The 13,797-nt window shown below is 36.6% G+C and overlaps 2 protein-coding genes across 3 annotated transcripts; one reads left to right on the top strand and one right to left on the bottom strand.

The window, feature by feature from the left end:
* Nucleotides 1–257: 257 nt before the first annotated feature.
* On the top strand, nucleotides 258–5,491 carry LOC149725329 (uncharacterized). 2 transcript variants are annotated; one of them, XM_089892581.1, is made up of 6 exons: nucleotides 258–375; nucleotides 3,014–3,168; nucleotides 3,508–3,611; nucleotides 4,323–4,504; nucleotides 4,770–4,947; nucleotides 5,121–5,491. In XM_089892581.1, exons 1-6 carry the CDS (start codon nucleotides 337–339, stop codon nucleotides 5,372–5,374), a joined length of 912 nt encoding a protein of 303 aa, XP_089748707.1. In that variant the 5' UTR covers nucleotides 258–336; the 3' UTR covers nucleotides 5,375–5,491. The 2 variants fall into 2 exon arrangements, with proteins under 2 accessions (XP_089748707.1, XP_089748708.1); XM_089892582.1 differs by lacking the exon at nucleotides 258–375 and adding an exon at nucleotides 1,163–1,698.
* On the bottom strand, nucleotides 701–13,610 carry LOC149725328 (arginine--tRNA ligase, cytoplasmic-like). The gene is made up of 16 exons (XM_089892574.1): nucleotides 13,442–13,610; nucleotides 12,869–13,015; nucleotides 12,269–12,496; nucleotides 11,856–11,945; nucleotides 11,362–11,484; nucleotides 10,833–10,954; nucleotides 10,426–10,534; nucleotides 9,731–9,867; nucleotides 9,200–9,312; nucleotides 8,962–9,095; nucleotides 8,452–8,606; nucleotides 7,904–8,042; nucleotides 7,079–7,218; nucleotides 6,491–6,555; nucleotides 5,916–6,110; nucleotides 701–1,085 (listed from the first exon to the last, which is right to left on the bottom strand). Exons 1-16 carry the CDS (start codon nucleotides 13,505–13,507, stop codon nucleotides 976–978), a joined length of 2,073 nt encoding a protein of 690 aa, XP_089748700.1. The 5' UTR covers nucleotides 13,508–13,610; the 3' UTR covers nucleotides 701–975.
* Nucleotides 13,611–13,797: the final 187 nt, after the last annotated feature.

The following is a 13,797-nucleotide window of genomic DNA, read 5'->3' as shown; positions in this document are numbered from 1 at the left end:
AAATGCATAAACCAAACCAAAACAATATTTGCTACAATATTTATATTCGGACAGTAATATGTGCTCGGTTTAGTAATCGCTTCACTCTATTCTACATAGGTAGAAGATGCTACGCCGCGGCACAAGATGTGATATTGGCCAGAGTTGACCTATTACCTCACACCCTACTACTTACCTTAAAACGAATTACAATCCTACAGAAAACCCTTGCATTTCCCCCACACGTCACTTAACAACATCCTCAATAACGAGTCAAAACCTGTTTTTTCTAGTTTAAACCGGAACCTTTTTGTGAAACGAACTGAGAAGGTGCACGTTTTCTTCCATTACCGAAAAATGAAAAGTCGTAGGTTCATGCTGCAGCTTATTTTGATTGTAAGTATTCATATATAGTAGGTTGGGAAAGACGGGACAAGTGTGTCTCATCTTTCCCCACTGTACTATATAAGGTGTAGTATGGAATTATATTGCAAATTGGCGGGAAATTACAACAAGGTGCGTTAAAGGTGACATGGAATTTGGGACAGAGCTGGCCTATTACTCTAGCACCCTAAGTAATGTAATGTAAAAGGTAAGAGTATTAGGTTCTTGCTTTTATTGACAAGGATACTACCCGAAAACGTCCCCTTAGAATGCCGTAAAATCACTAAAGTCGCACGATTAACCGCTACGTACGTAAGGTACCGGAAAAAACACGCAGTTGTACATGTATATTCTCATTTATTTCCGCACCAAAAAATTGAGCATCTGCGCGCAACAACACGTAGTAATGGATAAATGTCTGACATATTGATAATAATTAACATTTGAAACTTGAGCGTAAATGTTTCCCATTAAATTCACATTACCAATCCGTATTTAAATCCTCTATTACGCCATAAAAGAAAGTGTGATGTCATTAAACCTATGATGACGAAGCCCGCTACCAAAAATGTAATGCAACTTGTACTTAATTTTGTCCAACAGGAACTTTGGTTACATTTTATGCACGGGTTTTATGCCTAAAATTTTAAAGCATTGATCCATGACGGCGACTGTTGCGTCACAAAGCAAAAGTCGATGTTTGTGTATCTTGACGACGTCACCTAGAAAAAATAGGTTAAAATAAAGTTGAAAATACACTTTCATATAACTTTTTTTAGTCCAACATTATAACGAAGTAAGCACCACAAGTTAGAATAGACCATAAATGTAATAGACCCGGATACGCGGTGCCAGCGTTAGCGTTCATAGCAACTAATGAAACAGTCTCTTGCGTCTCTGAATAGCTACCTAAACATGGGGCAATGGGACAATCCTGGCCTAAATCCTATGTCCCATAACTGCCGCGCTGTTGGACCTCACCCATATAGAATAGATGGCTAAACCGAAACCTAGAACGTACTATACTGAAGCAGCATATGCGTTTCGGATAACGCGGCGACAAAATAAAGAGAACACGCGCCTGCACAAGAGAGAGAAAAGCGCGGGTAATGCCCATACAATGTAAATAGGCCATTCTCCCACGATTTGTGTGCACGAATTGTACTGCAGTGTAATCGGCCCAAAGTTGTACTGGCACGACGTTTACCGCTTGTACTGTAACCAAATGGCAGCAGCTAATCGAATGCATGCCAATTATATATGTTATGTGAGATCAAAAAATGTCAAAGAAACAAAGGTTAGGAAGCAGATTGATTGAACCGGTGAAGGAAACAGGTTTACAAAGTGTTGCATTTACATTACATTATGTTTACAAAGCTTTAGTAAGACTTAAGTAGTAGACAAGATAGGGGAAAAGAATTAGACAAGTTGCTGTGCCATGGGCTTAATAGTTAGCCTAGCATAGTAGACGAAATATTGAATTTAAAAAGCATGTTAAATTTCAAAATTTGTATACTAGAACTAGTCTAGAAGAAGATCAGGTTTGAACAATATATTACACCAATGGTAGCAGAACATGAATATAAAGCTTTGGAATGAAATATTTTAATTCCAATCTTTTAAAATATGACATAAGACCAGTTAATTTTACTAAACGCACATTATAATGTTGTATCAGTAGAATATACGAACACTTTACTACATAGAGTTTAGTTTCAGCACTCCTATGTTAAAGTTTCAGTCATTCAGCGTAAACTTTATTTAGTTGTGTCTACTAAATACCAAGTATTTAGTGCTATGTAAGTAAGCTGCATGTTTGTGGTGTAGATTCAGATCAAGGTCTAGTGTAAACTGTATTTAATGCCGGCAGTAACCAATACATAGCCTAAGGGTCTAAGGCTACACATGTAATATAAACCAATACAGGAAACATTAACTAGATCCATAATATTGGTTTAAGGAGTTTCTGTTTAGTTATAGATGTGTGCTGGACAGGATGTTTCTATTTTAAAATATATGAAGTCTAAAAGGAATGAGAAAATAAAATTAAAGCCTTTTGCCACAAGCAGTTAAAAAAAGTTACACTGATTCTAATATAGCAGAAACAGACTATTTTCCACTGATTCTAATATAGCAGAAACAGACAGGGTGGGGGAACATGGGACACCTATTCATACTATTTTCCCGACCCACTTGGTAGTAAACAAAGAATATTCAAAGAATTATATAACCGTATCCTCACGACTCCCATAGACCGTTGTTAATTGTTTAAAACACGATCAGTGTATTTGAATATTATGTGCGAAAGATGTCCCATCTTCCCCCAACCTACCACATTATAGCAAATACTTGATTATTGCTGTCTGTTGCTACCAGGCATAATGTATTTCTGACTGTTTATGCCAGAACATCACCCCCTTGGGAAGTTGTATTTTATGTGATTTTATTCTATATGGGTGAAGTCCTACAGAAAGGACCTGGAATTTAGGTCAGAGTAGTAGGCCCATTAACCCCACCTTCTATATACATATTAGGTTCTATATGGGCGATTACTACAGCAAGTCACGCCATGGGCTATATCATCTATACCCAACACCCCTTATGTTACTGGTTACTTAACATTTATATTTAACTACAAACAATGTTACAGTTGATAAGAATGACCAGTGGCTCAAGTCTGCCTCAAGTGGTGGACAGCCACTTGCATTTATGGGAGCTTGAAAGGTTTAAATACGAGTGGCCGAGACCGACGGAGGAAAACATTATTTATCGTGATTTTACCCCAAGCGACTATCAAGATGAAATGTAAGTGATTATACATTATGGTATTGTTGGGAAACTATGTGAAACTATGCCATTAGCCAAAATAAACTTATCACAGAAGTTATTAGCATGGTTATAATTATTAGGTTATGTGGGAAACTATCTATGTAAAATTATCCACAGTAGCCAAAATCATTAGATATAGTGAATTAGTCATACGGCTTTTTAATCATTTTATGACTAGAAACCAACAAATTAATTAATAAAGAGGTTTTTGTGACTTTTACAAAACACAACATTAATTTTTGGCAAAAATATGAAAATATTTACTATTTATGCTACGACAAATATTCATCTTTCTAACTGTTTAACTTTTTTTAGGGCGAATACACCAATAACTGGAGCTGTATTCATAGAAGTGAATGAAACATTAGAAGAACTTGAATGGGTGTTAGGGTTAACACAAAACTACTCTTTTATTAAAGGTGTCTTAGTTTATGTGTTGTATAATAATGTTGGCTTATCTAACACTGGGAATAGTTAAAACTGCACCATCCTCAGTGTTAGATGAGACAGGAGTGAGTGTTACAAGTACCAAGCTGGTCTTTATATAACACTCACTCTTGTCTCATCTAACACTGAGGATGGTGCAGTTTCAGTTAATCAACTTTAACCATCCTCAGTGTTAGATGAGACAGGAGTGAGTGTTACAAGTACCATGCTGGTCTTTATATAACACTCACTCTTGTCTCATCTAACACCGAGGATGGTGCAGTTTCAGTTAATCAACTTTAACCATCCTCAGTGTTAGATGACACAGGAGTGAGTGTTACAAGTACCAAGCTGGTCTTTATATAACACTCACTCTTGTCTCATCTAACACCGAGGATGGTGCAGTTTCAGTTAATCAACTTTAACCATCCTCAGTGTTAGATGAGACAGGAGTGAGTGTTACAAGTACCAAGCTGGTCTTTATATAACACTCACTGTTACATTTGTCTCATAAGTCATGACTCTCATAAAGCAGTCAGAATGATGCAGTTTTAGTTAATCAACTTCATCCTCAGTGTTAGCTGGGGCAAGAGTGAGTGTTGTATAAAGACCGGCTTGGTAATTGTAGCACCCACTCTCATCTATCATAATAATTAGCAAACAAAACACTGCATAATCATACTAAAGCCACATTATATCATCAGGTGTGGTTGGATACACTGACATGACCTCACCCACGTTTGAGGAACAAATTATTCGTTTGAAAAATAATTCAAAGTTTGTCGGTTTGCGTAAAATATGGGGAGATCCTGATTGGATACAACGTGATGATGTCATAATGGGAATGGAAGTTCTAGAACGACATAACTTGACCTTCGACTTATTGGTATGTAACAACTAAGCAGGACTAAATAACCAGACTGTTAACAAAGAGGGCACAAACAGGCAGAGCCGAAGTACATTGCATTCACCACATTAATCAATGAGGTTCCCTATGTTTGACAACTGTGAGTGTAACTGTGTTTCAACAATGCAATATAAGATTTCACTAAAACAAAAAACATTGCCTGCTCAATGGTGATAGACTAGGCTTTAAAACTTAAACAAGGTAACCATGACAACAACTGATATCATTGTTATTGTGGTAAAAGATAAAAACAAGAGAGCAATACGAAGCAGCAAAACAATTTCTAAAGCGAGTGCCGAAAAACTTGAAAGTAGTTTTGGATCATCTCGGCAAGCCTAACGCGGTGACTGGGGCAGAACAATGGTGGTTTGATGACATCATAATCATGGCCTCGTACCCAAATGTACATTGCAAATTGTCAGGTAAAACAACTAACTTAAAGAGGAAAATCAAAATCTTGTTAAAAAAAATTTTTTACTTCTTTAAATTAAGTTTGGTGTAGATAAACTTTCTAGTTTGTACTTCCTACGGCACCCCAAATTTTGTTAAACACTTGTACACACCACTCCAAACATGATGCTTATGCTTTTCACAGGTATGGTAACTGAAGGAAATTTAACTAGTTGGAAACAATCAGACTTCGCCCCCTATGTTAAACATGTGTTGGATACATTTGGAGTGGATAGGGTTATGTTTGGGTCAGATTGGCCGGTGTGTAAGATGGCACATGCAGATCTACCCACTGTTTATCAATTACTCAACAATTTGCTATCAGAGTTATCGGAAAATGAAAAGCGGAAAGTTTTTTACGAGAATGCTGTTAAGTTTTATAACCTAGACATGGATTAAGTAAGCGATTATTGTGGATTTTGTGTCGCTTGACGTTTACCTTTTTCTTGCAAAAATATCGCAATACCAGACATAACAACAGTTAGTAATAACAATATTACTTTTCAAAGCGCTCAAGATATTATGTATACATTCACATGGCATTATTTCCAGCCAACAATCAAGTTTCATTTACTTAAGAATCAACATTATATATTCTATGTTCGTAAGGTCCCTCAGCGTGGTTCCCTATGGGTTCTAAGAATGGCCCATTACAGCAACACCCAAGGTGATACTGCATGGACCTCAGCAGATTTTGTACTTCTATTACCCTAACACCCAAGGTGCTACCATCTAGACCCCACTGAGGCAGTGTATAGACACTCAATAATAGAGATTCTATTTTATAATAGTAAGGTCCTCAGTGAGGCGCACCTGAGATCTTGGATTTAGGTCTATTACTCCAACACCAAGGGTGTTACCATCTAGACCCCACTGAGGCAGTTTATATACTCTGGTTGCTGCTGCATGGACCTCACCAGATTTTAAACAGCCCACATACCTGTTTTTCTATCTTTCTCCACACAGTAGCAAACATCATAGAACTCTGTGTACACGGTAGCCAACTCATAGAGGTAATCACACAGGGTGTGCGGGGCGAGGTCATCGCATACTCGCTGTAAAACTTCAGGGAACCGAGTTATGAAGCGAGCAAGTTTTAGCTCTTTAGCGTGCTCTAGTGGTAAGCCATCATCATCTGCAAAGAAAAGTAATTGATTAAAACTTTAGGGAAGGGATTAAATAATGGAATGAATATTTAAAAAAAAACAGGAAAACATAATTGAATTTCAATGTACAGTCAGTAGGGTTTAACTTAATAATAAAATGTGACATATAGATGTGAATGTGAACCTTGTTTAAATGAGGCCACTTAAATTTTTATTAATTTTATGTTGTTCTCATTAGTTGGATCATTACAATGCAAGACATCTATAACTTTATTATATTTTATACTGATTGTGGACAAATTAAAACGCAATATTCGAGATGAAAAGTAAAATAACATATTTCATTGCGACCAAATTAATAATATTTACAAGCATTTACAAACAACATTTCATTGGTAAAACAACTTACCATAGAAAGATGACGCAGCTTCTTTTAATTCTTCCCGACTTACTTTTGCAACACGAGCTATGGACCTGTGCATGGGGTAAGAGGATTCTTAGTATAAAGTTGTTTGGGTGATAGTGAAATAACTTTACTATCCATTTTATCTGGAGGTGCCAAGATGCAATTAAACTATGCCTGGTGCCATGAACGGCAGAATGTAGTTTCGATTGAAACTTGAACCGTTCTAATAAGGCTTAAGAGTAAAATAACTGCAGATAAGTACAATTGAAAAATTCATAAAACAAAAATAATTTAAATGGGTGGTAATGAGCTTACTTTCGCTTAAATCACAAGTTACAAGCCTTGCTGTAAGACTTCACTCAATTTTCAATATTTGTTTTGTGTAAAAAAAATAAAAAAATTTAAAGTTTAAGCCACAACAACATAAGCTTCAACTACAATTTGCAAAAACTTATTTTTAAACAAAAAATTTCATGTGGCTTAGGGGTAAAATAACTGTATATCACTGCAATTAAAACACCATAAAAATAATTGAGTCGTAAAACATAAACATTGAAACATGATAAATATTAAATAGTCCATAAAACTTACTTTATCCTTGTGTAAGCATAAAGTAGATAAGCTGCAGTGTTGCCTCGATCTTCAAGCATTTTATCAAAGGAGAAAACATAATCATTGATTCTGTTATGAGATAGATCTGCATACTTGATGCAACCATATGCTACAGCTTCCTGGGGTAAAGTGGTTGGTTATGGGGTATTATTCATTATAAAGATATATAGTAGGGTGGGGAAGATGGGACACCTTTTTATTCTATTTTCTTGTACCATTTTGTTAGTAAACAAAGAACATTTTAATAATTATAAAAACGTATCCTCACGACTCCCATAGACCGTTGGTAATTGTTTAAAACATGATCAAGATATTTGGATATTTTGTGCTAAAGATGTCCCATCTTCCCCCCCCCCACCCTACTATACCATTATAATGATTTTTTTTATTCATTATAAAGTCAGGTACCAAAGCAAAGTAGTTAATTTGAGTGGCATGTTTAGTGTTGAGAATAGACCAGACCTGGCATTGGCATAAGTCCTAGCTAGGTTCTTAACAAGGACCTGACCCATAAAGAATAGAATGGATAAAAACACAGTAAGTATGTAGTACTTTAAATAGTGGTAGCACTCTGGTTATTGGGAATGTAGAGTAAAGGGGGTATTGAAAAGCTGGGGTCTTCAGTGAGGCACAACTGAAACCTGGGATGTAGGTCGATTACCCCAACACCCAGGGTGCTACGACCGCTACCATCTAGACCCCACTGAGGCAGTTTATAGACACTCAATAATTTAGATTAAAGTGTGATGTCTTTGATAAGCAAGTATTTACGCTCAAGGCCCTGTAATAAAATATTGAATGCACCTGAGCAGCTTTAAACTCCTCTGGAGTAAGTTCTTTGTCTCTTCCTTTCTCTTTAAGTTTCTCCTCACACCTCTTCAGCCCTTCATCCAGCAACGCCGCTAATCTTACAGTTTCACCAGATCGTGTCTTAAATTTCTTCCTAAAATAAAGTACAACATATATATATACTTGGTTAGAACACCATACTGTATGAGTACTTTACAACTGCATATCCTCACCCATATAGAATGTGCATATACAATGTTGGGGTAATGGGCCAACTCTGGTCTAAATCCCAAGTCCTATAGCATGCCTTTAACCATGATGTAGGACCTCACCCATATAGAATAGAATGTGCATATACAATGTTGGGGTAATGGGCCAACTCTGTCCTAAATCTCAGGTCCCATGGTGTGCCTCACTGTAGGACCTCACCCATATAAAGAAGAATGTGCATATACAATGTTGGGGTAATGGGCCAACTCTGGCATAAATCCCAGATCCCTGAGAAGAACCTCATCTATCCATATAGAATAAAATCCCATAGCATTAAAATAACAACAACCCACCTATCTTCCCCCAGTACGACCCCGAATGCAACATGTTCTACCCTTGTAACTTGTGGGTCATACCAACCCATCTTTCTAGCCACAGAATATATAGCTTTGAAGTGAGCAGCTTGCCCTGCATCCGTCACATAGATGAGGTTGGCTCCACTTTCATCCTGGACAAATAAAGTCAAGTCAATCACGGTTTTTAGTGACTGCTTATTCAAGCAAGGTAAAGTATAAGTTAAACTAAAAAAGACCAACTTATAAGACTGATAGTTCAAATGTATATAATGCACATATGATATAACTTTAACTTTATTCTAGTCGAGTAAGGTTCTGTGTAGCACCATATTACCCAAACTCTCAAGAGTGCCACTGTTACCAAATGGAACTTATCAGATGTTAAATATCATCATTAAACAACATCAGATGCCTGGCGCACTCCCAAATGACAATTAAAAAAGCTTTAAAAAGTATATAAAAAAAAGAGCGTTGCTATACACATACAACAGTATACTTATTACTTACAAATATACGTTGTTTTATACAAGCTAAGTCACTCGTATCGTAAGTGAATCCACCATCTGACTTCACTATCGTGAGGGGAAACTGGGAACCTTCCGGAAAAACAAGTTTCCTTCCGTCTTCGACCACAACATAGCCTGCACAAGGTGGGCGATAACGGTATGCTAAGTAAGTATATTATGTACGCGTATGACCGCTGTGTCGCTCCCAACCAGACAAGCTCACCCAAACCACAACTTACCTTGTTTCTCTATCTCTGCAATAACGGGAGGCATGAGGTTATGGTAAAAAGATTCTCCTCGCTCAATCAAATTAACGATCCCCAGTCTATCATAGATGACTTGAAACTCCTTCCTAAGGTTAAGTGATTTGATACAAATGTCATGGTTCGTAATGTTGGATTAATTGTGGGTTAGGTTTAAAGCTATGAGTTAACTTATGCTACAATATGATTAAAATATAGTGAATTTTAAAATGGAATTAAAGTGTTACCATAAAAGACCTCATCCATATAGACCAGGGTTTCTTGACTTTATTTTTATGTTTTACCTCTTAAACAAAGATGAGTATCGGGCAGGTTGTTCAATCTCTGGTAAAGTATTAGATAATGCAAAGTAAGCTCCAATACCTACAAGTTGGCACAATTTTTTGTCCGTCAACTGATGTGTGAATTTTGATTGAAAGCTCATTTACCCAATGGGGTAAATTTCCCCCAGTTTTTTTAAGGTTGATATCGATTATAATAATGTTGAATATAATAATAACAACCCACCTTGAAACATCACATATAAGTTTCCAAGCATTAATAAAGTCAGGGTCACCACTTTGTAGCTTCACCACGCAACTATACGCTCGTTTCTTAAACTCGGGATCATCGTCAAATCTTTTCTTTGATTGTTTGTAGAAAGCCTGCATAACATACATGGTTTGGTCACAGGCGCCAAAACTAGGATGGCAGGGTGGGCACGCCAACCCTGAAAGTTTCTTGCTACCAGGCCTAATATGAGAGGGTGTCGTACCACAAAGGTGAAAAATCCTTTTTCTATTATTAGCAACAATACTTAATATTTATACACCAACATCATATTATAAACCATACAAACGTACCAGCAAACCACTTATGGCTACTCAAGAGCTCTTGTAGAAATATCAGGCTATTAATGGAAATTAAATTATAACTAGAAGTTTTTTGCTACAGACATAATATTAGAAGGTGTCTTGACACAAGGGTGAAGAGCTTTACTCTAATTTTAATGACAACATTTGATACAGTAGGATATTTGGATTTTTATGTGCTAAAAGTGTCCTTTCCCTATCCCACTATATTTTATACCAACATTTTATATTTTACACAAATACTTGATATTTATAGGAAAGGGTGTCCTACACTCCTACCACAAGGGTGAAGAGCTTTATTCTAATTCTAAGTACAACATTTGATATTTCAACACCAACACATAGGCGTACCTGCAGATCACCAATAGGCGGGGACTCCTCTTTATAATTAGGAAACATATCAGTAAGATGAGCGATCAGCATCCCAAACTGGGTTCCCCAATCCCCTACATGGTTAACTCTGTAATATATACACTGGGATTAACTCTTTGTAAAGATGTAGTATATATTTAACCATAGATAGGATAACTGTCTCTGTTTGTTATAAATACAGCAAATCTGAACCTGCTGCTCATAGTCAGATGATTCTTGTGTAAAGAAATACAGTAAGGATCTGGTTCTACAAAAACGTAACATATAAAAAATTCCAGAAAATTGCGTGATATAAAAAGTATATATTTCGCTTACAGTTATCTTGTATATGAACAGTATGCTTGCCTTGTGTTACAAAATATTTAGAAATTTTAATCTGACTTTACCTAAGTACTTCGTGACCAAAGTATTCAAAGAGATTAGCGATGCAATCACCAATAATGGTGGATCGTAAATGGCCGACGTGCATTTCTTTTGCGATGTTTGGTGAAGAATAATCGATCACTACCTGGGAAACATACTCTGGTCATTTAAGTGGGAAACAAAGTACATGTACTGATACTATGCATTAGCATTACATCAACAAAATATTTAATACTAATCAAATACACAAAACTATACATTAGAACTTAACAATTTCAATAGTGAGTATAAATCAAAATCTCTTTATATAGATAAGGGGCATGGGCATGTAACTGTGATATCTGATATGCCAATTAACCTAAGTTACCCCATTACAATAACCGTGGCGTGGCATACCAAGGGTCCTAGGATTTAGGCCAGGGTGGCCCAGAAATCCTTCGCGATAATATAAATGCGATACCAAGTGTTTTAATATGCAAGTATGATAGATATGAGAACACCTGCTATAGTACAACAAAACGGTAAATAAAATAATGATTTTAATTACCCCACCTTCCCACATTCTCCTTTAGAATGATGTGTCCGCACCCCATGGACTAAAACATCAGACAGCGCCCTCTTCAGGAAAGAAACATTTAATCGAATATTTATAAATCCTGGTCCCGCAATGTTGCACTAAAATGTAAAGAAATGTGGCTGAAATGATCCTAATGGCTCTTGGCTACATATGATAGGATGTAATTATGAAGTTTATGTTGTGAAAAACAAGGTAGGGCCAACATTAGTTACAGAGGCCAACTCTGGTCTAAATCCTATAAAAGGCAGTTTGTTACTGTAAAAGTGAGCCTAATTGTGCAATATGCTAAGGTGTGGTAGAAGTAAACATATATAATTTTATATGCCTAAGCTAATTGTGCGAAGGTGTGTCTTGACACAAAAGGCTATATGGCTAATTGTACAATATGGGGTGTATTATTACATGATTAAAGTGGTAAATATATGTACAGCCACAAGTAAGCTATTATTGTCAAATGTCAACAACCCACACTATCTATTAGATCAGATGAGGGAAGGTTCTTTAAAATTAATTCCGCAATTTGACGTGGAGCCATTTTCGTTCCCTGGGCTTTTAGAACCTGCAAGAAAACATATTTTGAAACAACATTTACAATAAACCTACCGCCTCTGTAAACAAATATAAAGTAAAATGGTTAAAATACAGTTACATTTATAGTCATCACTCCCAAACATAGGACGCCTCATTGATTAATGTGGTGAAAGCAAAATACTTGAGCTCTGCTTGTGTTGTGTGTGTATACATTTATCCAAGTATTTTATGGCGCTTATAACTTTACTCATATATAAGGATATTGCATTCACTTCACCATAACATTATTTCTATAACATTACCAGAAGTCCAGACCATTACTGCTATTGAGCGAACACTTATACCACTCACCCCAGATATTGGCATTGCACTGTTACATTGATAATCTCCAAACTTCTCATTCTGGTTCAAAGTTATCGAAACAGGGAGTTTCCCCTTCAAACCAGGGAAACTTGCAGATATTGAGTGAAGAAATATTTCTGTCAACCTTTGGTTGATGTTTACCATCCCGTCGTTGAAGTTTGTGGTTTGATGGGTGAACTCTGGCACTCGTTGCTGTGATACTTCAGTATCTAATGCCTAGGGTTGGGGCATATAAAGTTTGGTCATTTATATTCTTGTGGGTGGGAACTTGAGTGACTTATACATGGTTGCTACTCCCATGCCTACAGTCGAGTTGCTGAAGCTATTGCAGTGTGTGGATAAGCAGACATGACTTTTGGTTGGTTTGGTCATTTATATTCTTGTGGGTGGGAGCTTGAGTGACTTATCTATGGTTGCCACTCCCAGGCCCACAGTTGAGCTGCTGAAGCTATTACCGTGTGTGAACAGAGATAGGCGAAAATTCTATCTAAATGTAGCCAGTTTTGTAACTCGACAGTGGGAATGAGTTGTTTAAACAGTGAGTATTCATACAAGTACAACATTATAAACATAGTCTCGCAAACCTACCCTTTGTAAGTGTGTAGCCTGGTACGCCAACTTTGCATTGCTAGCCATCAGTTTCAAGCTTTTTTCGCTCATTTCTTCTTCCTTTAAAACATAACTTCCATTCTCTAATGCTTCCAGTTCTTTCTTCAGTTCCGCGGCTTCTTTCTCCTACATATAAAGGAGTAACAGGGTCAAAAAAAAGAAATGGGGCAAAATTACATTGTAAACAATAATGGGTACTAGTGAAGAATCTCCCCCGCCCCCACCTTATTTGCTAACCACTAACCCCTAGGTTAGGGGGTTAGGTGTTGATGGTTAGGGGGTTAGTGGTTATAGGGGTTAGTAGTTAGTGGTTAGCAAATAAGGTGGGGGGAAGACTTTTCACTAACACCCAATAATGTTGGTTAAGTAATAAGCAAGCCTACTGCTAAACAGGAAGGAAATCAAAACAACAATTTATCATATTTAGGGTTAGGGGGGCTTTTGTCTTTAAACACTATATTAAAAATAAGATGTTGTTTTTTTAAGTTGAACGTGTGTAATAATAGGCCCCTAAAAATTATTTAATATAGTAGAAATTAATATGCTTTTTACCTGTTTTTGTATTGTCAGTGAGATTCTTTCGTATTCTGCTTTACTTATGCTACCGTTCGATGTCATTTTCCAACAGATTATATTAACTAGCTCAGTTTACACCCCTATATATATATAGACCTGTGTATTTTTTGTAATCTTGCATAAGAAAACAACGTGCAAAACGTTTTTACATTACATACATAAGCAAACAAAACGTCGGAATTCTGACGAAATATTGCGGACACTTTCCACGTGCAGTGATGCCGAATGAAAATCTCTTTAAAATCTCTTTAAATATTTTTAAACTAGATTGGGGACTAAATAAATATAAATAGTTATATTGTAAAGCATTTTCGGATTGGGATAACACTAAT

Source organism: Ciona robusta, chromosome 14, assembly GCF_009617815.1.
Source record: "Ciona robusta chromosome 14, ASM961781v2".
In the NCBI taxonomy this organism is placed as follows: domain Eukaryota; kingdom Metazoa; phylum Chordata; class Ascidiacea; order Phlebobranchia; family Cionidae; genus Ciona; species Ciona robusta.
The sequence above is the reverse complement of the archived record's forward strand: the minus strand, read 5'-3'. Positions and strand labels throughout refer to the sequence as shown.

Coding starts and splice junctions, on each gene's coding strand:
- LOC149725328 (XM_089892574.1), bottom strand. CDS start 13,507: ATGACATCGAACGGTAGCATAAGTAAAGCAGAATACGAAAGAATCTCA. Junction 9,868..10,425: donor CGCCTATTGGTGATCTGCAG/GTACGCCTATGT, acceptor TATGTTATGCAG/GCTTTCTACAAACAATCAAA. Junction 6,111..6,490: donor AGCTGCGTCATCTTTCTATG/GTAAGTTGTTTT, acceptor TTTTCTTTGCAG/ATGATGATGGCTTACCACTA.
- LOC149725329 (XM_089892581.1), top strand. CDS start 337: ATGAAAAGTCGTAGGTTCATGCTGCAGCTTATTTTGATT. Junction 4,505..4,769: donor ACTTGACCTTCGACTTATTG/GTATGTAACAAC, acceptor TTGTGGTAAAAG/ATAAAAACAAGAGAGCAATA. Junction 4,948..5,120: donor TGTACATTGCAAATTGTCAG/GTAAAACAACTA, acceptor TGCTTTTCACAG/GTATGGTAACTGAAGGAAAT.